This window comes from Pleuronectes platessa, chromosome 6 (genome assembly GCF_947347685.1).
Source record: "Pleuronectes platessa chromosome 6, fPlePla1.1, whole genome shotgun sequence".
Taxonomy (NCBI): Eukaryota; Metazoa; Chordata; class Actinopteri; order Pleuronectiformes; family Pleuronectidae; genus Pleuronectes; species Pleuronectes platessa.
In genome coordinates this window covers 13,336,207-13,363,456 of record NC_070631.1, presented here as the reverse complement: position 1 = coordinate 13,363,456, position 27,250 = coordinate 13,336,207, and the positions used below count along the sequence as shown (strand labels likewise).

Here is a 27,250-nt window from a genome sequence, read left to right as displayed (position 1 = left end):
AACACACTGCTCTATATGCACAATAAAGGTGGCTGTGAGGCAATAACAGAAACTGATATATGTGTGTAGTTTCTTTTATGCAACAATAAATAGAAAGATAGAAGAACACATGGCTCATGGTGAAATATAACACAGTCAGTGATCCCTGCTCTGCGGTTACTTCGTCTCTGAATAAGATTAAACCAGTGAGGGAGGCCCCTCTAAAAAAAAGGTCCACTGGCATTTACAGGCACTTGGCTTTAACTGGGAGTATTTTCACTGTTTAAGTTTTTCTTAAGTCGACATTAGGTCTGAACGATGTGCAGTAGTGTCTCTTTGACCTTGAAACGTCCGTGCATATCTGTATCTGAAGCTTTGAATTAGCTCTACTTTTAAGACCTGAAAAGATTCTACAGAACAGCTTTACAAAAAAAATAACTTGGGTTTGACGTCCCCTTAAATGTTTTTTTTCCTACACATGTCCGACCACAACAATTGAATGATTCAACATTTCAACTTTTCAACTCAAAATGTCATATAATCTAATGTGCCTTACATTTTCAATAAATATACTGTACATTGTTCATCACTGGAATGCTGCTGAATCACTGTTGTATGTTTCCGTGCTGCGTCTCCTGCGTTGCGTTGGTGTTCTTGACTCGAGCTGTCAGGAGAGAGCCGACAGTAATCTTGTGTACCTCACTGCCGTGTTTGTATGAAACACAATCACATAATTGTTGTCCTGCTTGGTTGTGGAAACCTGAAGTGTCCAGGAGCTCAACCCTCACTGTCTGTTACTTTGAGAGGGAGTGTGTGTGTGTGTGTGTGTGTGTGTGTGTGTGTGTGTGTGTGTGTGTGTGTGTGTGTGTGTGTGTGTGTGTGTGTTTTTTGCATTAGTCCACAGTTCTCCAGTTCCTCACATGGGGGAGGGGGGGGGGGGGGGGCACTGTTCTCACTAGTGAATCTCCGTCCGTCTCTCTCATAAATCACTATTGTTCCTCGGGAAATCCCGATTCGTCCGGAGCGAATATGAATTCAGCCTCAAGCGTCAGTCTCTAATCTACTTTCCTTGATTTAACAAAGTTTGTTCACATTATTAGATTTCGACCACAGCGTTCTCAGGACCACTCCTGCAGCTGAAACATCCATGTCATCCCCTGTCTGTTCTCGGTCCAGCAGCAGTCTCCCCTTCTGTCTGTCTCTCTCTTCTCTTTTTTTCCCTTCAGCCCGCTGCTTTGTTTTCTCTTCACCGAGAGCTTTGTACATTAGGCGTGCCGTAAGGCCATTAATGCAGCGATCCACCCTCTGCATTCCTGCTGCTCTGCTCTGTCTGAACAGGGCGGGGGTGTGAGGCAATGCAAAGGGCTCTATCCTAAGCAGCTACAATAGAACGTGTCTTTACTGTCAAGGGCATTTTGTATTGCAGGTGCTGTTTGATGGAGACTTCCCCTGGATATTCTACAGTGCCCTCATAAAACGGTGTTGACATCTTCAATGACACCCTTCTTTACTGCTGGGGGGGGGGGGGGGGGGTGGACAGGTGATTAAAGGCAGAGATCCTGTTGACGGTACAGCTGTACTTTGTTGCTGGAAACATCTGGTGGAGGTCAGCGCTCTCTGCTGTCAGGGCTGAGATGCTGGAGGTGGTGTTGGTGGTGTCCTTGCTCCGAGCACACATGCGGCCATGCGTGTCTTTTCAAACATGTCATGTTGCTGTCTCATCAGCCCCTGTCAGTACTGGCTGTCCTTGATGGAGGTGTGTGTTGTGGTGGAGTCGTCCGGCAGGGAGCCCCGGCGGCCGGGTCGCGACCAGCAGTTCAGCAGGTTCTGCAGCTCCCGGGACACGCTGCTGGAGAAGGCTGTGTAGATCCATGGGTTGGTGCACGAGTTCAGATTGGCCAGCAGCATCAGGATGGTGAAGGCCACTCCTGCAGTGAACACACAAGAGATGAAAGGTGTGTTTAAATGCATGCAGGCACAGGCATGTGCATATAAAATGTGAATTTTTACATGCAGCTTTCGTGACCTATAGGGGAACAGTCTTCCAGAACACAACATTAGACAGCACATTGTTCTCTTTCCTCTTATTAAGCAAACCTAAATATCCACGATTATTCAGTTTGAAGATAAACTATTCACTAGGGTTGGGTTTACTAGGATTGTTTTTCATTGTTTTTCCTTTGACAGCAGCAACAGGACTGTAAATATCTCAGGGGGACAAAATCCACATACTTCCTTTTTCTGTTTTCTTTTTTTGGGGCTAATAATAAGTCTTTTATGTCCTAACTAAAACATGATTATTTCTCTGCGGCAATAGAGGACAATAGAAAAAGACAGACAGCTTTTTGGAATACAACTTTGATTATAATCAACTCTCCCTACTTCTCTGTCTCCCTCTTTGTGTGTGTCTGTGTGTGTGTGTGTGTGTGTGTTTGTGTGTGTGCCAGAAAGGATCATTCATGTGTACGCACACTTGTACTTGCATATATACGTGCCCTCTGTTTATAGATGTCCGGGTGTGTCTCTGTGTCCATGCGAGTGTACATGGCCTGCTCAGTGTTTGTCTGGCGGTAATTTTTTTTGATGTGTGCCGGCTGCTGGCTCGTATCATTGTTGATGAAATGTCAGCATCTGGCCACGTTGCAAAACCATCAGGGGATATAAACAGGTTATTTAGTGGCCCTGGGTGTTTATCTTTAGCTTGGGATCTAGGACTCCCACATGGTCCACACTATCAACCACCACTTGAGGATACACTTGCCTCAGGAGCTCGATCCCTGACTGCCAGTAAAGACATCATCAGATGCCATTTGTGTGCCAAAATGTACAGAGTCAAAGGATATCATCCAGAGGTTCCTCGCTGTGAGTTAAAACAACCTGTGCTATTCTGACCTTCTATTTGACTCACTGTTCCCACCATCCGACACGGTGCTTCTGCTTATGAAATAATGACACGCATTGTATTCAAGCCCACAAAAAAGAAGAACAGCATTGATCAGAGGCAGCTGTGATGGATCATTTAGCTGTTGTTTCTGGATGGTCAAAACAGACAGGGTTTGCACATTTAGAGCAATTACATGTTGGAACTGGACTGTGGATACATCTGGGGAGAAACAACAAACACTGGAATGGCACTCAGCAGTGGGAATACCTGCGCCATGGCCCAACAGTTTCCTTAAATTCAATTAGTCAGGTGGTTTAACACGGTGCGACATCGTCTGTCTCTGTCAATTTGTGACTTTTTCTTATCAAGATCCAAGTTTTATTCTCTTGAAATATTACATTGAAGGTGAAAAGATTCTTGGATCAGCCTCTGATCAAGATATGCACAAAAATTGAATGGGATCTTCCCTGAACCATAACACATCGTTCCACCAAGTTTCATGGAAATCCCTCCAGCTGGTTTTGTGTAATCTTGCTATAAAAACAAACAAACCAATCAACCAACACTCAGACAGGGGTCAAAACTTATCCTCCTTGGCAGTGGTAATAAACTCACTTGCCGTGCTCAGAACACAGATTTCTGTTTATGCTGTTTTTTCAGGGTGAGTATGTGCACCAGGAAAAAGATGGACCAAAGAAGACTCAGGCTGGTAACATGGATGAAGCCTGTTTGTGACTGACCTTGGTCAGGAGGGTTGGGGTCCCAGGCTGCCCACAGCTGGACGATGAAGAATGGGGACCAACAGATAGTGTAGACCAGCACAATGACCAGAGTCATCCTCACGGTCTTGGACATGGCTCTGGTGATGCTCGGAGGTGGAGTGGATGGTCGGGGAGGGGGGACGTAGTCAAGGGAGCAGCGGGGTGAGCCTGACACCAGCACGTAAGAGGTGTATGAGTCCTGGCAATCTGAGCTGTTCACTGTTTGCTGCTGCTGCTGCTGCTGCTGTTGTGTTGTTGCTGTTGTCGCCTGTTCACCACGACAACTGTTGTACTGGATGGCAGGTGGTGCATAATCGTAACACTCTCCCGCTTGGCTGTCGAGCATGTTATTGTGAGGGCTGTTATTCACACCCTTCAAGGGCTGCTGGCCTCGCCCGTCCCTGCCCCCCCCTCCGGATGCCCGTCTTCCTCTCTCTTTCGCCCGCTCGTCCTCCTTCTTGAAGCTGTGGAAGCGGAAGAGGATTTTCCTCTTCTTATTCTCAGCCATCACCATCCTCTCTGACTTCAGGTAGATGTTGTTGTGAATCTCTCTGAAGATCCTTATCTGGAAGGAAAATACACAATCGTGAATAACACAGTGCAATAGGAGTGAATCAAGACGCTGAGGGCCTGATGATTGAGTTTTATGCGTGTCCCAGACTCAGACGCCTGCCTTTGCTTTTACAGACAATCTTTTTTAGTGTTTCAGCTGCAACAGCAACAGGACATTTGGTACGAAGTAGAGAATGTGTGTTGGTCTTTAATATCAGCCATAAACCAGTCAGACATTTACACACAACATTATTAAATATAAATATTCAACTACTCTGCGATAATATGAATGGCTGCCATAAAGTTATATCGCAGCCAAACAATTCTTCACAGTCTCCAGAGCAACTAAAACAATAATTTGAAATCAAGTAATAATAGGTGATTCATTCTGCTAAATTGTACCTCTTTTCCCCCTTTTTTTTGCCAGACTTTGCTCTTTTGCCACGTTTTGCTTTTAAAAACAGCTTCATGAGATTGCGGTTTGATTAAACGCTCCACTCTCACTCCATCAAGGATATCCAAGTAAAGTAAATACAATCTAAATGGTTTCCGTATGTAGATACTTCAGACAAAGAGTCGTCTTGACTTGAAATCTGATCATTTAAAAAAAGGTCAGTATTCTAGGTTTGGCAGAGATCTTGTACATTCCACTTCCTGTCAGTAGCTTCCTAGAGGGCAGATTTTCTGAGCAGCCTTCTCAGCAGTGGTCCTCCAAGTGCTGTGTTAATTAGGGGAAATAGCTGGACCCTGGAAATATCTTTCCCCAAATAGACCAGCAGGGCTGATGGGAGGCCGCCCAGAATGCGTCTGCACCATGGGATGCTACATAACACCGACCACACTCCCCCACGGGTTATCAAACAATGCCAAATGCCCCCTCCGTGAAAACAAAACAGCATTTCATTCATGCCACGCGTTTCTTTATTGTATAATGTTGTGTAACAGTCTGCGATCCTGGACAGTGGTCTCAGTGGATGGCGCAGAGAGTCCGCCCAGCACAACCAGTATTACCTGACAGATGGTTATGATGAGGGCGGGCAGGAGGAAGACAGCCACAGCCATCCAGGTGACGTAGGCCTTCAGCCCCCACGGCTCAACGAACTGACCCCAGCACTCGAAGTCTCCCGGAGTCTCCATTTCCGCGCGAGAGAAGATGAACACCTGGCAGGCCGAACAAAAGCAATGCGGTCAGCACGGCTGCAGACACGACTGTCAGCATCCTCCTCCGATGAACTGAACTTCAGTGACCTCATAGAGCTAAAAACAGACCCACATCTTGAGTTCTACTGTGGAAACCCGGGTGTGAACGCCCACCGAGATCTCATTTACCATTCCACCATGTGTGCATGTGAACATACGTGTTTGTGCGTCGGACCCCTCCCTACCTGCGGTATGCTGAGGACAAGTGCCAAAGCCCAAGCCACCATGACAGGGGTGTTCCAGCGGGACATCTCTCCCCCTCTGTAGGCCTGCAACGGGCAGCAGATGGCACGGTGCCGGTCTACTGTCATGGCAACTATCATGTAAGACGAAGCAAACATGCCCACAATCTGCAAGTACTTGATGGCCCGGCAAAGCACGTCTGGTCCCTGGAACCTCTCGGTGATGTCCCATATCAGCTGAGGAAGAACCTGAACACACAGATCAAAGGCAGTTATGAAATAATGATAATTAAGTGGCTCCTGACATAGCAGAGCATTTCTCCTTTATTGATGTTACTGCCAGTGTTGTCCAAAAACACTTAAATGAGGCGCACTGTTGTACTAAGCAACACATTCCTTATAAGTACCATAAACATTGACACTGCAGTTTATTTTGACTCAATCTTATATAATCCTGATGCCGTAAATCTGCCCTACATCATCTAATTTTAATGAATCCACTGAAAATAGTCCCAAACAAAATCAGTTTTTAGATAGAATTATACACCTCTCAGCATTTCAGGAAAATGGCACCTTTAAGATATGAAATTGTCTGTACAGTGAAAATTGTGTTGCCAATTGAAGATTTTTTTTTAAGTTGTTTTAATTGTCTTTTTGCAGTTTATGTTACATTTTAATACATTTAAACACAATTTTGAAACTTCAAAAGTTTTCCCCTCTCCTGTTATCTTGCTTTTCTTTTTCTTTGGCTAATACTTTGTGAACTGACCTGAAAGAGGGCCACCACCAGGTCAGCCACACACAGATTGACCATGAACACGTGCATGGGTGCATTGTGCTTCCTCCTCCTCAGCAGCACCCACAGCACAAAGCTGTTCCCCAGGGTGGCGAAAGCCAGCACCACCCCAAGCACCGCGATCTCCGCCCTGGCCAGGCCCACGTCCCTGGTCCTGGGCTGGGGCAGGGTGTGAGGTGTGGTGATGGAGCCATTGTCAGGGAATATCCCAAAGAGGGACCCCCCGCTGTGGGAGGCGTTGACCGAGTTCAGCTCGGAGACGAGCAGGGGCGAGGAGGAGAGGCTGCTCCTTCCCGTGGTGACCAGAGAGGAGAGAGCTAACCCATCCCAGTCTGTGTCCACACTGATGCTTTCCATTCCTGAAAAACAAACAGTTAATGTGTTACAGTTGAAACCCCATAAAATCTGTTCTTTTTGTGGTTTGTTAACATGATGTTGTTTGCCAGCAGGACTCAAACGGGTTGCAGGATCATGAGACCGTCAACACTCGGATTTTGCACAGCACAGATTGAATCAACAAGCAATTTACTTGTTCTGAATAATCGCAATATCAGTCTGATCCTTTTATTGCCCTCCCTCCATTCGCCCTCATGCGTGTCAGCTGAGCCTTTTAGCTTTTTGGGGGTTATTCATTATCATACCACTGAGAATACAAACCAAACACATCAGGCCTTTTAGGATGTGTGTTGTCGAAGGGATTAATCACAGAACCTCTTTGTTTTCAGTGCATCTGTCACATCTTCACAGCAACTACTATAAATAGCTTCTGTTACGCAATTTCATTAAATCTGAGGGAAAGCAGTGAGAGCCAGACCCTGTGCTATGTCCTGCTCTGTCTCCCATGCAGGTCCTGTTTTCATTTATTTCCGTTGCTGGCAGTATTATTCTCTTTATCTTTGTCCTATTTTTTTGTGGTGCCATTGACTTTTCCCCTCATTTCAGATCCCACTTTCCAGCCCTGATGTATTTTTTCTGTCTCTTTGTCTCCCCTCTCCTGGTTAAGTTAGTCTCTGTGCTCACGTCCCTCTGTAGTTTTGTCTTATAGTTCCAGTGCCACTAGTTTAGCAAACATTATTCAAGGTGTTATACTTTATGTTTTCACCCCTGTCCCCTTCGTTGTTTGTTTCTTTGTTTGTTGTAAGCAAGATGACCCCAAAATAACAGCAAAGATTACCATGTAACTTGGTGGAAAGATGTGGTATGGGTCAAGGAAGAAACCACAAAGCACATTTTTGGTGTGGATCCGGATTAGGGCTGCACCAATAATTTTTTTTTCACGTTATTTATCGTCTCAAGCTTTTTTTTTGACAATTTTAACTGATTTCTCAGAGACTTATTCATGGATCTTGAAGGAAAAAAATCTGGCAAATATAAACGATTGATATTTATAATTGTGTGAGATTTGGTGTAGTGATTGAATTTGCTTTAGGGCCGTGGCTGAGGTTTTTGCTCTAAGTGCGATACTCTTTTGCTTTTGACAAGTTTTTTGACCTCACTTCTGCCTCATCCCTTCGGAGTTGTTGGCCTGTGTGTTATTCGACTTCCTTGGAATCAGCAACAAATTTTTAGAACCCTGTCGTTTAATTTTTTTTTTTTATAGAGAATATAGAGAAGTCCTCTGCCTTGTTTCCTTTTACCACATTCTTCAGGAGGTCTTCTGCTACCCCCCTGTCACCTCATCACAAATACAACTGTGCTGTGGACCTACACCCTGGTGCTTCTCTCTCTAGAGGTCATCTCTCTTCCCTAACTTCCCCTTAGAGGGAGGCAATTGACAAATACACCTCAGCCTCCTTGATAGCTGGAATTTATCCTCCTTTCCTCTTCCCCTGCAGAAAGCAATTTCTTTTTGGTGGACAACTAAGACAAATCGTGCCCTGCATTGACTATCGGGGACTCAACAACATTAAACCATCAAGAACCGGTTCCCCGTCCCTCTTATATCTTCAGCTTTTAGACTTTCTGAGTCAGTTCTTAGACGTTTACGATCCGGTGAGAATAAAGGAGGAGGACGAAGACAGGCTTTTAACACTCCCCGAGCTCATTAAGATTACCTTGTGATGCCGTTCCGATGAACTAATGCACCAGCTGTGGTTCAGGCGCTGGCAAATGATGTTCTGTGCAACATGAAAACAAAAACTCTCTTAAGCCGGTCTGCCTTGAGATCGGATGGCAGCAAAGAGGAAAAGTCAGCTAAGGCCATAGCGGCCCCTTTGTAAAGTAACAACTGCAGAGGACTCACGAGTGAAAACAGGGTATCCAGAATCCGAGTCTACTGGGAAACTGCCAAAACATAGAAAGCCTCCAACCCCCCCCAAAACACTTTCTAGGAATCCTGCTGCAATGTTGTGTTTCATGGTGTCTCAATTTTTTTATCAAGCCGTCAGTGTGCCCATTTGTCCGTCTCCCAAAGCTCCCAGTTCTGTTTGACGCCAAAACCAGTGTGGTTTATTTCCTCTGCCATATTTTCTCAAGGTTGATTTGACAGCTCTCCCCCTCGATCCCACCCCTCTTATTCCTTCACCTCCGTTCTCATAATCACTCTCATCCCAGGCTTACCCCCATACATTCCTGTTTCCCCCTGTTTTTGTCCCCCCCCCCCATCTGTCTCTCATGCATCCAGGCATTCTTCTCGTTTTATTTTTTCCCAGTCACACTCACTGTCAATCTCAATAAATTTTGTGTTTGTTTTTCTATGCTTATAAATAAATGGTTCAAGAGAAGAGAGAAAGTTGAGATGTCAATTTGAGGAGCAGAGTCGTGGGATGCCGCGGGCAGCCCAGGTCAAATACACTGCACGTAGAAGAGGAAGAAAATGGACGGAGACGAAAGGAGAGTGATGAAGGCAGTATGGGAAAAGGGCAGGAGAAGAAAAAAACTGCCAGAAAAGGTAAAAGAATAAAGAGCAAGATAAGATTAGGAGGAAGGAGGTGGCCTGATAGCTCTGAAGAGGCCTTTGTTCGGTTAGTTCTCAGAGCGTGTGGTGATTGACACCACATTTGTATATTATTATGACTAATGTACAAGGAGTGCTTAGGTACACAAGTTTAACACTGAATGACTCTTTGGAAAATGTCCTGGTCTAAAAATAGGAGTAAAACTCTGGTGATAGTATTGAGCAATTGAGTGGGACTAACACGATAGTACAAGGTCGTGCTCTGCTGAGACCCAACAGTCAATTTGCAAATAATAGTGTGCTCGCTGCTGGGCACGTGAGATAACACAGCTGAACACATTGTCAGGCGTTTACATGCTGGCTTTGCCAGAGGAATGTATTCAGATGAATGCAAGACAGGCCGAGCCAGCTGGACATCTGCATCAAGCATGAAGGTACATCCCCGAGAGAAAGGAGGTGAATCTGAGCAGAACCATTTCTAAGAAGACAGAAAAACACTCTTTTTGTTTGAGTGATTCTCCGCTGCCACACCAGGCGATCACAACGCAGCCGTAAATGGATGAACCAAATCAAACCTTTATTACTTTTACTGGGTTTTTAGAATCCTCCCCCCTCTGCCATGTCCAATGGTTCTTCGGAACAAAGGTAATACTATTCTTTCTTAGTATCTGTTTCTTTTATTTTTTATTTTTTGTGTTATACAATTACAGTTTTAGACAACGGGGTCTTTTACCACCAATGAATCTCCTGGCCTGTCTTTGTTGAGTCCTGAGGAGCCTTGTGCCCCTCTCTGTAATTACAGCATAAATCATGAGAGGATTCTTTGTGCTTCTGCCGTCCTTACTTTCCACATAATCTCATTATGTATATATGCCCATGTGACTAATTTTTTATGTGAAAAATTCCCTTTTTCCGGCGTTTCTCAGAACAGATGAAGTACAATGACTTAGGAAGGTGCTATAATACGGCCTCCTCAAAGAAAATAATACGCAGCGTTACAGTAAAGCTGAGATGATGTCTCTCAATGCTGTTCAATAAAAAGTAATAAGAGGATTATTAACTGAGGAACCTTTGGTTTTGACTTAACTGCTCACATGGGAAAGAGTGTGAGATTTATAAAGGACTGTTCTTGTCATCCATCACTCCTCTGTCTCTTCTTCTGTTGCCTGAACCTCCGAAGCTCATGAGGTATTTAATCCAAATATGCTCATGTCTCATTAGCATGGGGCCTGCATCCCAGAAATCAACATGGATTATCTTTAATTGCTCAGTGGCTCAACTTCAGGAGACCCAAGGGTAGCCCGAACCTTACTGGCACTGGCGGCTCCTGAAATTCCTGAAACCAAGGATACATAGAGGAGGTCAATATTGTCTGCAGGAGTCTCCTGAGGTCTAATGTATCTCTTTATATTCCCGGAACTCTGAAAATATCTTCTGCTTTGCTCTCATCTTAATAACACAAGCACAACATGGCGTTCCTGTCCGTCTGATCGACTTAATGTAAAGCACAAATTATTCCATCTCTCCGGGCCGGACGGACTGTGGACATACTGCTTTTAGTAATTGCTGCAGTATGCTGCTTCCTCTCTTTACTTTAAAGCTTTCACTCTGATTAATGACGGAGTCGATCCCTCCCCTCGCTCTCCTCTCCAGAAGCAAACCTCAACCATCCTTCATGTACTCTCTATCCTGCGCGGCTCTTCCCCGCACAGAGGGCCACACAGCCTCGGGGGGGGGACGAAACATGTAGTTAAAAGTATGCTGGAAAACTTCGGCTTCAAACCATTCACATCAACATGTCAGGCCCCTCTCTTCTCAGTGTCCGCACATGTTTGTGGTCATTAACTTCGACAAACCACGTCATGTGTGAAATTCTCATAATCTAGGTTTATCATCCAGGTGAAAATTCCAGAGGAATGAGACTTAACTTGTTCATCATTTGGGAATGTTATGGATGAGTTCAGGTGGAAGAATCCTGAACTAAAATGTGTTTCTATAGGCAACAAAAACAGGACCTTATCAGTGTGTTTGTCAGTCTTAGCACTTCCCTCTCCGTCTGTGTGTTCAAGTCAGTGCTTTGATTAATTCCCTTTGAGCAGATTTGATCTGATTAATGAGGACCGCTCTCTCCTCATTAGCAGCCCTGTGTACACAGCACTCACAAAACCTGTCACTAATTTATCCCCGTGAACTGCTCTTCTTCCTCTTTCTCTATGTTTTCTCACATTCATCCACCCACTCCAACCGTCTCTTTGTCCTGTAACAAATCATCCACCCCCTCTGTCGCTAAGAATGAAAAACCTCTCGGGAAACAGGTTATAGGATATAGGATACGCTTATTATTTTAGTTTGGTTTTAATGATCATCCTCATTAAGCAGGTTTTGATGATTCAATGTGGCCTAATTGGCATCTAAGCTGAATGACAATATGACTCAAACAATAGATCGGCACATTGTGATTTATACAAGCTCTTTCCACTTTGCACAGCAAAATACTTTATTTACATACCAATCAATAGATTCTTGCACAATAAGGGTCTTTATGAGTCATGTGCTGCTGCATGCTGGACCATGCACCATTTCAACTGCATGATAAAGCAGATACGACCACACTTTCCTCTTCAAAGCCCATGTGTCGGTAAATTAAATCCCCCACCCCATTTGCACCACTTCATAAATTCACCATCTGAACGTGTCATTTCAATGACAGGTGGATACCGGATACATATTTACGCTTTCAAATGTGTGATGGCACCTGCTGTACTCATTAAAAATCTGATTCACGGCGCTGTATCCATGATTTATTCGACTCAGTGGATTTGTCACTTCGGGTCCTGGCCTTCAGCGCAGACTGCACCCCCTATGAGCAATAAAAGTAAACACTTTGTTTTATTACTGTCCAAACAACCCATTAAATGTTAATCATGTTGGACCACACCTCATTGCACAAACTAGTACAGTCATTACTTGCCCACATTTCAGTTGTGCGTGCTGCGGCGCTTTTTGAATGTTATGTTCACAAATACCAACGTGAGTTTATTTCCATAACACATCAGCCACTGGACACTCTGGTGTGGAAGAGGGTCCAAGTCCCCTTATCAGCACTGATATAAAAAACATGTTTAGGAGACCAGTGACTGTTTTTCTGGTTATGTATCATTAACCAGCAAACTGCCCATTAGAATCAGCCCCAAACAAAAACAGGCCATACTGCTTCTTCTTCGTCCTCCTCGTCTTCACACATCTGACACAAAGCTCAGAGTATTCCTCCTGACGGCTGGAAACTGTGCCACCGCCCCAGCCAGAACCGGCCCGGAGGTTCGGAGTCAGTGTGCTCAGATCCGTGCCACATGAGGAAACAGACCCGGTGAAATGATTGTTAGAGACCAGGCTTAATTGACCATGGAAATAATAGCAATGATGATGATGATGATTTTTCCTGATGGGGGCTACAATCAAGGAAGTCATTTTGAGCGTGTTGTGGACTGTGCCAAAAGCTCAGCAAGAAGAGAAACAAAAAAGAAGAATTGTATGATAAATGGAAAACTCATTTAAAGAACTTTGGTTGAGACAAACAGCTTTGTGCTCTCAATCACCAAAAACATGATCGTGCCAAACAGTGATTTGTTGATTCAACTGTCCACCTGGTGAGTTTATTTAATCATTTCATTGCGATGACGTTGGCAGGAAGTGTCCGGACAAGCCGCTGTGATGGTCCAGTTTCAGGCTTCCGCTCAACTCGGCCCATGGCTTCGCTGTTAGGCTGCCTCTATTTATCTCTGCTTATATGCTAAAGAACGAGTTGCTGTGTCATACAAATATTTTTGTATGACACGCAATTAATCAGTGAGCTTTGAAGATAAAGAAGTGTGTGTGCTATAAAAACACAGCCGGCCTGCAGGGACCACAAATCTCTGTTTTAAATTATCTGCAGACCTTTGAATTGGGTTTAAAAAAAATAAGGGCACATTCATGGCCAAAGAAACACACGCGCACACACACACACACACACACACACACACACACACACACACAACCACACACACGTGCATTTCAAAGAAGAGCACCCCCAAGGTGAGTATAGTGTTTCGGCCCCTGTCTCCTCTCACCTTGTTCTCAGTGCATGGTAAGCTTTCTCACGCGTGTCCTTAACTCTCGTGGTCGTGTTTTGTGTCTCCTCTTGGTGACTGTGGGACAAAGCATTAAGAGCCGTCACCAGCCGGGTCCATTAACATTATACGCTACAGCAGATTACATTAGCAACCGGACAGATCCACCTCTGCTTAATGTCATGAAACATTTCCAGTGAAGCAACCCTGCTGTCTGAGCCAGACACACTGTATATGTTAACATGTTTGAGCCTTCATATCAGGATAGACAGGCATGGTTAGAACACTGTCAGTATCTATGCTGAATCTAAAGTGTTACGTCTTTCATTCATAAAAAATAAACTAGAGTTGACATTTAATTATTTAAGCTCAACAGATGATAAAATAATATACGATTTTTTTTTTTTTGTCCTAACACTTATTCAACAATTTACAAACAACACATTATTTTACATCGATCAACGTTACTCTTTACAAAACAGGTTTACTGATAGAGTCCGAAATACTTCTAAAAAATGTTTTTGTTCCCATTTCACCTTTATTGGAAAGTAAGAAACAAGACAATTACACACTTATATTTATTTCTAATGAGATAAAAGGATATGCCATTCATGAACTAATTGATGAATGGCAATTAATTATCACAATGTTTTTTCTGATTAGGAGTGGATTCAGTAGAAACAATTATGTAGCCCATAAATAAACAGGTAAAAGAATAAAGTGTCGTACGCAGAAGCCAGGTAGATGTTAAAAGATCTCAGCCACCCAAATAATGAACTGTTCTCCCTGAGTCATTTCTTAATATCCCATATCCTTTCTATTATATTTATAACACCTACCTCAGTCTGATGATGCCCAGCCCATGGTTGCACAGTAACTGCAAATACCTGCACTTTATATATATTTTTACGTATCTCTTCCTTCCCTCCTCATATTATATTTTTATATTTTTATCTTATCTTATCTTCATGTCAAGGAAAGTCGTAGAAAAGCCTTTCACGACACGTCTTTCTGTGTATGGTTGGTGTACGTGACGAATACAAATTTTATTTTTTTTTATTGGATAATTGTGTGACCAATGTGGACATGAGATACTATACAAACACACAGATGTCCCAGATTGATCAGTAAAACAAAGCTGTTGACGCACAGTGTTCCTGCTGACCCAACTAAGTGTTTTCAGTGATGAGAGGAGACATGTAAATGGAAGGGTTTTGTATTAGCAGACACTGGTGTTTGTCAGCAAATGAAACAATGACCACAGGGTCAACAAAACATGTTCACTTACGTCTGATCCACTCCAGTGGCACGGCAGAGTGACAGGTGATGTCCAATGTTAACCCAGAACAAATATTCCCATTAGCAGCTCTGACAGTCCAAGTCCCTCTGCTCAGTGAATCTGAATGAATCAAGCAAGAGTCGTAAAAAAAAAAGAAAAAAAGCTATTTAATCAAAGCTACTTTTCCCCTCTTTTGGTCAAAGTGTCATGGAAGTTCTGAAGGGTTTGAACAGCTCCTCACTGCATCTGCTGACTGGATTGTTCTTGCTGGGTTGCAGTTCAAAGGCCTGTGTCAGGGGGGTAATCCATTCGATAGCCGTCCGGCGTGTGTGTGTGTCCCGGCTCCCCGTGCGTCACGTTAGGCTCTTGCAACGTGCTGTGCCCCCAACACCAGCAGAAATGAATTTGAGCTCCGTCCGCTCTTACCTCCCACCTTACTCCCCTCCCTCCCTTCCCCTCTATCTCCTCCTCCTGGGTCAACCAGCCTGTCCTCTAGGGCTGAGGGTGGAGCGTGAAGCCAGGAGTGAAGGCAGGGTGTTATACATACCTATGAAGTGTGTGTGTGTGTGTGTGTGTGTGTGTGTGTGTGTGTGTGTGTGTGTGTGTGTGTGTGTGTGTGTGTGTGTGTGTTTGTGTGTGTATGAGAGAGGAGACAGAGAGAGAGAGGGGGGGAGAGAGCGAGAGAGGGGGAGAGAGAGAGAGAGAAGATAAACAGATAGGTAGAGAGAAAGTATTGTTTATTTGCTTATGCACATTATGTAGAGTGTGTGTGCATGTCCATATGTATGTGGAAACTTGTTTTGAAGTGTATGCATGTTTGTGTGCGTGTGTGTGTGTTTGTGTGAGTGTGTGTGTTTGAGAGAGAGAGAGATAAACAGAGAAACACATTCCCTCCCTGTAATGATTATGCCGTGTGTAAGTCATCGATACACACAACTCGTGTTTTTATTCACAGCTTTCCTCTGTTTTGCTCTCTCCTCCTTCCATCTCCTTTGTTAGCAATGAACAAGGGCTGCTGCACTTCCACCTATCCAGGAATGCCGATTGGCTGAGTCAGCAGGACGACTGCAGGTCACGCCCTTGGCTACACACAGAGCAGAGGTTAGTGTAAGAAAGAAAGAAAAAAGACACACATGCTGTCTTCATGGTTTAATGTGAAGACTCTCACACACAGACACACGTGATGGTAAGAAAATACAGATGGCATGCACGCAAACACTCCCAGGTGCAAACACAGGGAGTGAATTCATAAATTCCATCACACCTGGACAAACTTTGAAGACACGCTGACAAAAATCCTGCCAAACACTCAAATACATAGCGATGATATATCCAAATTTATTTTGACAAGTAAATTATAGCAGCCTCTTATTTTTTCCCCTACAAGCTGCAGCCAACAAGGAAGCTGTAGTTCTACATTCTAAGTACATTTTAAGTACATTACATGTACATGCATTGCCCCCCCCATCCCTGCAGCACCGACACACACAAACACTGAAAAGGTGCTGCACCCATGGGCCACTCTCTGTTTGTCTAGCCCAAAGCCGTTGATCCCTGGCGGAGTCGGAGTTGTCCCATGATGTCAGCGAACCTGGCCGACACCTCCCGCGGCGCCGCCAGGTTCTCATCAGATCAGTGGAACCATTTGGTCCCGCGGCTGATGAGGTGGGGCAGTAAGCTCCCTGAGAATCACTCTAATATGATTATCCTGACTCCTCCGGTCCTGGAGGACATTTTGTCACAAAAAGCAGTAAAGCAGCAACATTAATCCACTTTGTTCATTTAACAGCTTAGGTCATACAACTGATGTGCAAGAGAATAGGGAAGGGAGGCTGCAGGTGCAACTAAGAGAAACGGCAGGATTATAAAATGACCTTAGGTTTTGAGGTTATGGAACAAAACAAACCATTTTCAGGTTTGATCAGGTAGATCATATCTTGCATGTCATGTTAGGTCACAGAGCAACACCAGGGCCTGAAAGGAATGCAGAGACTTAAAATATCTCAATGTATGACAACCTTTCTTTTCCCGTGAGTTTTCTTGCCGGACATTCTCCCACATGTTGGGGCTTATTTCTAGCTCCTCGTATTGTGCCAGAAATAAAACTGACAGCTGTTTTGCTTCGAGAGGGAGAGTCTCGTCTGCAAAGACCTTTCAGAGACTCTCCTCAGAGATGTATGTCTCGTGGAACTGTGGCACCGGCGATTAAAAAAACAACAACAAAGCGCCGCACTCCTCTGCCTGGGGAATAGAAAGATGGAGAATGTCCTGGAATACACCGCACTGAATCCAAAGGCGGTAACTCAGTCAAGCTCACTTTTCATGTCGGTAAACATGGCTACCATCGGCCTCGAAGGGGATGGACGAGGCTTGACTGAGTTTCACTCAAAAGGAACAGAAAGTCCGACAGAGCCATATGTCTTCCTGCTGGACAACCTGAACTGGGTCAAACCTCGGGCTGAAAACGCAGCGAGCGCAGAACAACACCTGGTCCGACAAAACTGGCAAAGAGAAGCTAAGGAACATCTGAGAGAAACATTAACTCTCAGTCGAGCCGTGAATAACAGACGGATGAAGAATTTGGGATTTCAACTTTGTGTGAATCCGTAATAACCAGCAAAAGATACAGTTGGAGATTACTTTGCCAATAAAGTGCTGTTTTATTTCTATCAAAGGCCCCATTACTGTCATACTTCTCAGAGAGGTTTTCCATGAGCGGCTACAGGCATGACTCACGTTTGCAAACCCCACACTGACTGTGAAAAATACACATTCCACTTGATTTGGGGCATAAAGGTAATATTAACAGGAAGCCACAGAGATGAAACATTCTTTAATTGGATGAAAGTACATGTACCACAGGAGATAAGTGCCTAGTTCGAGCCCAAATTACTTTTTAACACGTACATTTCCTCCCCTCCCTTGAGTGGTGCAGCAGCTTGCATATTTTGTTTCATTCATGAAAGTCTCACGTGCGATATATTCCTTTCTTCTCTGTCTCCAGTCCATTACGATGAAGAACCAGTTTGCTGTCACACTGGCTACTAATGGGAACAGTTTTCATTGTTCGTAAACAGAGAGTTGTTGCACTGCGCTGTGACACCATTAATTAACTATTAGTTCATTGAATTTTTTACGTTTTAGGCATAATTCGATTCTCTTCCTTTATTTGAATGAGCACTGACTGAAAATCTGTGCTCTATTGAATTTTGAATGTCAACATTGCCTTTTAAAGTTCCTGTGCTTTCGTTCCCTTTCAAAGTAAAAGTGCAGCTCTGGCTAGAGTATGAGACTATGAGAGCTGATCAAATGTTTCAAATGTAGCTTACCACAGGTGTTGATGTATGTGGGGCAGTGCAGATATGTTTATTGATGGAGCACTTTGGCTGGACGCAGAGCTGTGCCTTTGTGGCCTTTCAGCGACTAGATGATCTCTGTAAACAAAAAGACCCGGCTGCTCGAGAGCGCAGGCGTCCTGAGTATGTGTGTTGTTTACTTGATCGCTGGCTTCAAAAGACAGATAGTCCGTAACATAATCTGTTTACGAATTTTCAAAGCGTTAAGCGTTGAGCGAGTGAGTTAATCCATCATAGCGTGGCAATCTCTGCATATGGTCACAGTGCGATAGCCGCGGCCACTTTTCACGGAGGAACACAGCCTATTATCTGTGAGTGCTCTGTCATTCTAATAGCTGAGGAGGACGTAGATGAATAAGCTGAATGGCAGACGTGTGATTCCCGCTGCCAAGTTGGATGTTAATGGAAGCTCGCTAAGACAAATCGGATCCAGCGGCCTTCACGCACACAGATGGATCACATGAGGTTTTCAGCTGGTTGAAAAGAGGATAAAAGTTACACAGCCTCTGGCCAGCTACAGCCAACTGCATATTTTTGTGGGCATGCAGGAGCAGTTACACCATGAAAAACGCAGACAGAACAAAAGCATGCACATGTGATTTGGGAGCCAGACAGCAGGCCTGGGGATTGGAGGGATCCAAGCATTTTGAATGGATTACTTGCTCCGAATACCGGCTACCCAGGCTGTATGTCTGATGCTGTTCTTTTTTTTTGCTCTGCACATGTCACAATCAATCGCCTTCAAAATATTCGAACCATTTCAGAAACAAAGATCGTTGACAGCATCACATGTTGTGATGTTTTCCTTCGTGATTCCATTTGTGTCTTTTCAGTTTTCAGTTTCAAAACATTCCTGCGGCAAAGACCCTCATCCCTCACAGACTTATAAGGAAATACCGTAAGAGAGTGTCATAGGAAAACTTTGGTGTAGGATATATATTTTCTTAAGGCAGGTGCAATAAGCAGTCCAATATATTAAAACTGCTGTGTGGCTGTAAAAAAACAAGGGGGAAAGAAAACTGATCTGTTTCTTCTTCTCTTTGTGGCCCCTCACTGATTTTATTTCCCTTTTTTTTCCTGCTCATCCATCAGAGCTCCCTAACTGGTTTAAAGGGGCTCTGACAGATGGCTGGTGTATTCTGTGTGTGCACAGCAAACACTGCAAAGGTACAGATAACAGAGGAGGCATAAACAACTAAATAAATATATTGACAGAAAGGAGGAGACAAAAAAATATATAAAGAAGAGATAAAAGAGAGAAAATCAGCGAATGACAAACCAGTTAAACAATTGAGGGTTTTCCCGGTTTGTAACTTCAACATGAAGCTGCTTTGAAAGATGTTTAGATTTAGATTTGATCCAGTAATGAGAGTTGTGTTCATGGATGTGCCATTTGAACCATCTATCAGGGGAGGCTGAAGCAAAAACTAACTTTGAAAGCTCTCCGCCTGAGTGTTTTCCTGCCTCCTCTCCTCTGCACACACGCACACCACCTACCATCCAGCCTCAGAGATCCTGCATCTCCTCGGCAGCAAACAAAGTTTTTGGGAACAGGAAAAACAGGGTAGGCTGTAATTCAAGCATAAAAGATAAATGTGCGGCAGTGGAATGAAAATACTGTATCTACATCCTGGAGAAAGAAAAACAGACACCATGAGGAGAAGGAATTAGAGGGGTTATAGGAGGAAACGGAGGAAAGGGGGCAAAGGTACATTTTGGAGGGGGCGGCGCCTCTGTCAGTTTTCGGTGAGAGAGAAAACAAGAACTGATTGACGCCAGTGACATCACGACGGAGTAAAGTGCACAGATCAGGAACATTGTGCCTGTGGTGCCTTGGTCGTCCAGAAACAACAAACCGTACGCACACAACCTGATGGATGTGGGAGGCACTGTGGTCGTGTGTGTACACAGAGTGTGTACACGAGTGAGGAGCATGTTTTCCTGGAAGTTTGTTTAGAATAGTGTGAGTGTGAGTAGTGAGCATGCAGATGGAGATGCAGATGTGGTGAATAGTACTCTGTGCTCTTCGGGGGTCTCTGGGATAAACTGGCAGCACTGACACATTTTTGCCCTTTTGCACTTCTTCCACTTTCTCAAAGTCAGCCAACAACTCCTACGGCATCTGGGCTCGCAACCTGCAAAGTGTGTGTGTGTGTGTGTGTGTGTGTGTGTGTGTGTGTGTGTGTGTGTGTCCCACAGAGGATGTAGAACCGTGACCACGTATTTCGTCTTTATGGTGGATCTGTTTCCCTGAATGTGTTTAAATGAACGAACACATTTGTCAGGCTGCTGCCTCTTTAGGGGCTCGGACAGCTGCAGGTACGCTGTCTCGACTGGCGTGTCCATTGAACGATGACTTTTCTTTCTGTAATCATCAAGGTCCTGTTGACATTGTTGCTGTCGCTGTGATTTCTCCCCTTTGGTTGTTTATCAAAAGCCACCGAACAGATTTCCATGAAACTTATTGGAGGGATGGGCTGAGAGGGAACCCATTAATTGTTGGCATGAAATCGGTCACGGGGGGTTATTCAGGATTTTTTTTTTTTGACTTTCTTTAGGTTTGTGAGACAAGAATTGACTCATCTCGATTAAAAAGTAAGCATATTTCAGGGACTGATATCTCTGAGTGTGTCCTATGTGGTATAGATCTTGTAGATTTGAATGTGCGTTAAAAGGTAATGGAAAATGGTTATTGACCGCTCAAAGCACTTCACAGAACAACTTTCATTTGTCCTCTCATGCACACAGTCATACAGTGCTTTTATACCCTGTACTTTTTCTATCGCACACCAAACTGCAGAGAGGCAATTTAGGGTAAAGTACCTTACCTCAGGACACTTTGGAATGCAAACTGGAGGAGCCAGGAATCGAACCACGAACATCTCTACCGTTCTGAATGCTATTCTAGTTATTACGGCATTACTGTGTTAATGGAGGAGCAAAGTGGAGCTGTCTTCTGTCTGTTTCGCTCTGTTGAATTTTCTATTCTATCTAATATATCCTTCGCATACGTATGCATATGAATATACAGATACATTTATGGTCCCCAGATGATGAATCATGACATTTCTTTCAACTTTTCTTTGACTTACTGCTGAAATGTCTTGAGTACCATCTGATGGATTGTCATAACATTCCCGTGCCCCTCAGGATGAGTTGTAACATCCTTTTTATTTCTTATCCTGGGCCGTCATCAGGTCAAATATCACATAACCACTGGTTTACGACCAAATAACCTACCTGCCAAACTGAAGAGGTTTCCATCAGCCTCAGCGGAGCCACTGGCATGTCTGTCGACCCCCTCTTGCCTTTGTGTCTGTTTTTACATGTATGTTATGTATACATTGTTTCATTACAGCCTAATTTTACGGGGTTTGTTCTGCGGCAGTGGCCTGCTTCAATATCAAGCTTTAAGTTAAATTGATATCGGGTTTCACGAGGTGCACAGTCCCAAATAAATCTGTCTTTGATCGAATTACCACAAACACACAACAAACAGGTCAGGGTCAGGTGATATCCCAGCAAAGGAGTAATAGTTGGTTTCTGGTGCTCGAGGCAAAATATAATTAAGCTGCCATGTGTAGTCGGCTGTGTGCTTTCCACTTGATTGATACTTGGAGGTGAAAGGGAGGGTATATACACAGGAGAAGGGGGTAACAGGGAGGAGATTAGCTCAATGCTGCTGTGAGGTCGCCTATAGCGGGTAGTCTGGCCATTTGTACCTGCACGTCTGGATGCAGTGCAGGTGTTTAGCATTCACCAACAGCCATGAGTCAAGAGAAGGATGACTGAGAGGTGGATTTACGAGCTGCAGCTACTTGTTAATACAAATCTCCCCTGAGCACTGGAGCCTTCCCTCCATAAACCCCAAAAGATGGACAGAGTGAGACAGCAATGTTGAAAACTGGAAGGGAAACATGCGTCGGCTGGAAAGAAAGGAGAAAAGAAAACACACAGACAATGGCGGCGTATCAATTTCACTTAGTGAGCACAAGGAGTCAGACAAAGAGAAAAGCCTGAGGAGAAAAACAAACCTTCCGAACCAAGTGTTATGGTGAACGAGCGCAACATAAACAGTATCCTGGCAGAGTAAAGCCAGGTTGGAAATCATGTGTGCATGTTTCAGCGCATGAGGACTGGAGTTGGAGGATGGAACGTGGCCCCGGCTGAACACACACACACACACACAGACACAAAACACACATTCATGGTACCTTAAAGTTGCTTGGCTTTCTATCAAAATGACCATTTGTTTATGTCGTATCAAGAAACCTGAGCTTCACTGGGGAAAAGCTCCAATCCAAGGTGTGCATGCTTTCTACGTACGTAATGATGATTACGGTGATGGTGTTTATTTATCTGTGGAGGTGGAAAAAAGGTAGATGGCGGTTGAATGAGTGCAGTGTCAGGGGCAGCAGAGAGCGACGTGCGAGTCAGGAAGAGAGAGGGAGCGAGGAAGAGGGAGAGCGGCGGGGGGGGGGAGAAGAAGGGTGAATAGTTCCCTGTGTGGGGAGAGAGAGGGAGAAAAGGAGAGCCTCTTGTGGTGTGTTTACATGTCAGTGTTGTTCCTAGTCCTCGCTTGATCGATCGAATCTGTGTGTTTGCGTGCACGTGTCGCTGAGTGGGTTTCCACTGCAGGGAAACACCCAGGCTTCCCCCACACTGAGACCTAAGTCTGTCCATCATGTACTGTCACCTCACGATATGTTCCCACATGTAATTTCATTTAGTAACTCTCGAAACACCATAAGTGATGTCTGACCTATTCTAAGAGAGGGGTTTGTGCTGAGGAGATTGCTCCTAGTTATTCCACCACTGTGATTTATAATGACATCAACCTACAAACCAGCCTCATGTGGCAGGCAGTGTAAATCTAAGGTTGGCCGGAACGCTGCATTGGACTGAGAGAGAAACCAGTGGAGGTTATACTTCAAAAGAGAATGAGGCAAACGTGACGTGCTTAATGGAAATAAGTAGCCACAGGTAATAACTCCAGGACTGTATTTACCCGACTGAGGGGTTTGTGTATATGTTTTCCTGCCATAATCAATCCATACGTGGTGATACAAGTATGTGTTATCAGGGAACAGGTCATCACCGCGCAGGGACCCTCTGCTCTGCTTTGAAGCGTGCCTCAAACAATGTGGGAACAATCGAAGTGAGACCTCAGCGCACATCTGAGTGTTTCCTGAGTTTAAAGTTGCTGAGGAACGGCTCAAATCAGGCTGGTTCTCATTATCAAACAGGAGAGGGGGAAGAACAGGGTTAGAAGAGGTTGTCAGGGATGGAGGGATTCAAGGAGGATGGAAAGAGCCAAAGAGAATGACGGCGATCGCAGAATGCTCTGTTTTTGTTTTTGTTTTTTTCGCGCCTTAAGGAGTAAATTGTTTGTTTGCGTAGTGGAAAACTTGACATGATACTAGGAGGCAGGAGTTATAGGTGATATAACGTGATGAGGGTGATAAAATAAAGGCAGACAGATGCCAACAAACACAGACTGTGACATAAACAAACAAGCATGCATACATAAAACAGGGTGTTTAAGGAGATTATACTCATCTCCTGTTACAGCCAATGAAACATTAAGTATGTCAGTCTCCATAGTGTATTTGTGAGGTGTCAGGTTTCTTTCCCCTTTACATAAAGGCCATCTCGCTTGGTGGCTTACTTGTGGGATTATGTGTGTGTGTGTGTGTGTGTGTGTGTGTGCGTGTGTGTGTGTGTGTTTGTGCGCACGTGCACCGCTACCTATTTTTGTTTGTTTAATGAAGCCCTCTCCTGTAAAATGAGTCTTAACACCTGATTAGCCGTGTGGGTGTGACCCTGACCAAAGGTGTTAATGTGATAAGTAACTCAGTTAGGCCATGTGTCTAGACCCACAGTTGTGGAAATATGTCTTGTGCTTGTGTAACATCATGATCAACTTTAGTGTGAAGGAGCCTGTGTGAAGTATAGGCTACTATAATGTCACTGTGGCCCATTTCCCATGTGGCTCCTTGAGCAGCACGACCTGACAGTTCCCAACGAGAGGAGCCTGAACAGGCCGTGGAAACCCTGGCAACAGTTTGGCCATTCATGCCATGAGAAGGTCGGGTTTTCTGCTCCTTTTCTAGTGGGACAGAGATGTTGCATTGATTCTGGAGTTTGGGATGCTAGAACAAACGCCTCCTGCCGAGCGGCGCAGCAGCCCAACTCATGCAGTATATGAGTAAGTAGAGGGTTCTGGCAAACCAACATGGCAGTGGGAACGCTGTGTCCTTCTCCATCTATTGCTGCTGAGTCTGGGCTCCTGCTGTTTATGGTGACAGGGCTGTGACAGAGCGGTAATGACCCTCATTGACTCGCTGGGATGGATGACGAGTTTCAGAGACTCAGAGTGGATGAGGTGTGCCTCTTCCTGCGTTGACGGCCACATGGTCCCGTGGGGCGGTGACTGTCGCCCGTTTGAGGCGTGCCGGGCGACACCTTTTGCCAGTAACTCCAGAATATATAACAGAACTTATACATGTATGAGAATGGGTTGAGGCCCTCAGTACAAAGTAACCCATTCGTGGGAGGCCCCTGTTCTTCCTAGCTCTTTGGGCGGATGTCCTGAGTACAATAGGTCACGCAGCCTAGAGAGTAACATAAACAACCCAGCCTGGATCATGGGGTCATATGTTAGCCATCATGCGGGCAATTAGCCTGAGTAACTCCACATATATTATAACAAACCAAGTCATTGCAGATGTTGAAACATTTTCTCAAGATTGAAAACATCCTGAAGCAGAGAGCGATGTTCAAGTCAAACCAATGGTCTGGATTAACTTTTCATAAAGGTGAAAAATCGCTAGTTATATTTAGGATGCATTCTTTGTGCGTTTGTTGCTCAGTGGAACAGAAAAGGGATGAGGGCTATTTCTGTATTATTTGCCTGGAAAATAAACAGTGGTGCAGGGAGTTGACAGGGAATGAAAGGCGTCAGAGCCTTGGTTTTTATGATTGACCTGACTTGCTGCCATTGAGTGTCACTGCACAGTTTCCTGCCAGTATTTGAATCCCACCTTCCTGCTGGAGGAGCTCCCTCTTGCTTTTTCCCCACTGTGCTGTCTCCCCTTTACCAAATCATAAAAACACCTTCGGGAGATGAGACACATAAACAGAAATAACCTGTCTGATGATTCTTTCCACAATTTGGCGTAATCATTTAACAGTTGATATTTCAGTGCTGACACACCAGACGAGTGTTGATGAAATGTCTGTTGGCTTGTAGTTAGCTGAAATGAGCCAGAGCACCACACTTTTGAGTGTGATGCAGAATCCGCGCAACTTATTCTGCTGAAATTTAGCAAATCAGATAAGTGTGCAGCCAGTGACTACACTCTGCAACATATAGAAATCGCTTGATGAAGTCACAGCATGAGGTCATAGGAAAATCTGGAAAATGAAGCCATGTGTTGAACATATAGCTTATCTTCCCCTCGGGCTCTGCTGCTTTTACGACGATTAGGGAATGGGATGATAGGAAGCCATGGATAAGGCTGATGGAGGAGCTTTTTGAAATGGGAAAAGGGAAGGGGCCGGGCAGGTATGTGCACTTGAAGGGCTGCTGAAAGAAACATCGGGTCAGCGGCAGCGAAAGAATGTGAGAGAAAAAGTGCGCTAGAAATGCCAAACCGTAACCCGCCGAGCCAATAACAACAGGGTTTTTCTTGAGGATATGACTGTCGAATATCATATATTCAAAAGCCAGTCTGTTTTATTGCTTTATAAAAGACATATAATGGCAAAATACTGCATGTCATCATCCCCTCTTGTGGTCTTTATTACATCTTCATTCCTTCACGATTCTCCGAGCGGTTCCATAACATCACATCAAGCCCGGAAGTCTGAAATAAAAGCAGTAGTCGGATTCCATTGTAATCGCCCCTGCAGCAAAGATGTTTGTCCTCAGTGGTGGAACCTAATAGCAGCGTTTGGGTTGAGAACGTTAAAGTCGGAGACACAGGATGTTAAGTGTTTCGACGCCTCTGGCTTCACCTAGAGACTGGGTTAACTGGGCTTATTCGAACACGGAGAGATAAAAGAGAAGATGAAGGCTGGGTCATCTTTTCATATCTTCAGAGTCTCAGGTGGCTTTGCATCGGGCCCTATCAGGTATGTCAGTGATTAGCCGAGATGGGTTCTCGCTGCTGTAGATAAAACCTCATTGGGCCTCCTGTCTGCAGCTGATTCAACCTGGATTGAATGTGACACAAATTCATCAGATACATCTGTGCGACCGTGGAAAGCCAGCATGCTCACTTCTCCCATCATGTCCTCACACAACATGAGCACAATCTGCCACAGGACCTCGAGATTTTGTCGGAACAATGACACGTCTGCCCTCCCAGGCTTCATTCAGGAACCCTTCAGCGTTTGTGAAAAGCACCGCAGACGAGGTTCGGGGCCAAGCTCTTGCGGTGAATGGACAGATATAATCAAATCTGTGTTTGTTCAGTGGATTTGCAGAAATCTGTTTTCATCAAAACTCTTTCGAGATGCTTCACGGGACGAGGGCGGGGGAGAGTGGTGCCGACATTCAAGACAAGGGGGGGGGGGGGGGGGGGGGGGGGGGGGGGTCAGGGTAGATACAAATCAGGAAATAGCACCAGATTTTATAAGACAGCAGAAACGGGGGGGGGGGGGGGGGGGACTCGAGTGAAATGTATTCTAGCAGCTACTGTGAAGTCAAAGTTATGGACAGTGGGTGGAAAGTACTTGGACCTAAAAAAAATGTTAATGTCACATCTGTCATTAAGGGAATTCTTGTGTGATATATTCATTCTCTTGTCTGGCAACAGGTGGGAGATGGTGCCGGCCACGTTGGGGAGTCGGTGGCTCACTGTGCACACAGAGCTGACTGACTGGATGTGCAGGAGATTTATTAGATTAAACTACGCAAGTGTCGCTGGGAAAATATGCTTTGTATTGGCAACCGAGGGAACACATTGTTTTTGAACTGGTGACCACAGAGTTGGAGAGTGTGTGTGTGTGTGTGTGTGTGGGTGGGGGGGGGGGGGTAGGGGGGGGACGGGGGGGTTGCTGAGTTGTCAAAGTGCCAAGACGCTCCAATTTCAGGGGGCGCAGAGCTGTGATGACATCAGGGCAGTGTAATGCAGGTTGTCATGACCGCAGCATGCTTGCCTTGAGGTAATGCAAGCCTGGAAGTACCCACTAGACTCACTGCATGCATGGGCACAGACGGGTGGAGGGTGGGGGTGGGGGGGGGGGGGGG

At 44.8% G+C, this 27,250-nt stretch overlaps 1 protein-coding gene across 1 annotated transcript; it reads right to left on the bottom strand.

Moving 5' to 3' along the window:
* Nucleotides 1–1,500: 1,500 nt before the first annotated feature.
* Nucleotides 1,501–15,077, bottom strand: avpr2aa (arginine vasopressin receptor 2a, duplicate a). The gene is made up of 7 exons (XM_053425637.1): nt 14,648–15,077; nt 13,360–13,437; nt 6,328–6,713; nt 5,562–5,807; nt 5,188–5,337; nt 3,604–4,189; nt 1,501–1,907 (listed from the first exon to the last, which is right to left on the bottom strand). The coding sequence occupies exons 3-7, from the start codon at nt 6,709–6,711 to the stop codon at nt 1,711–1,713; spliced, it is 1,563 nt and encodes a 520-aa protein (XP_053281612.1). The 5' UTR covers nt 6,712–6,713; nt 13,360–13,437; nt 14,648–15,077; the 3' UTR covers nt 1,501–1,710.
* Nucleotides 15,078–27,250: the final 12,173 nt, after the last annotated feature.

What these genes read in the sequence shown, in the direction of transcription:
- avpr2aa (XM_053425637.1), bottom strand. Translation starts at nt 6,711, where the DNA reads ATGGAAAGCATCAGTGTGGACACAGACTGGGATGGGTTAGCTCTCTCC. An exon ending in TGGTGGTGGCCCTCTTTCAG is followed by an intron (nt 5,808 to 6,327) that starts GTCAGTTCACAA and finishes CTGTGTGTTCAG; the next exon opens with GTTCTTCCTCAGCTGATATG. An exon ending in TCATCATAACCATCTGTCAG is followed by an intron (nt 4,190 to 5,187) that starts GTAATACTGGTT and finishes TTTTCCTTCCAG; the next exon opens with ATAAGGATCTTCAGAGAGAT.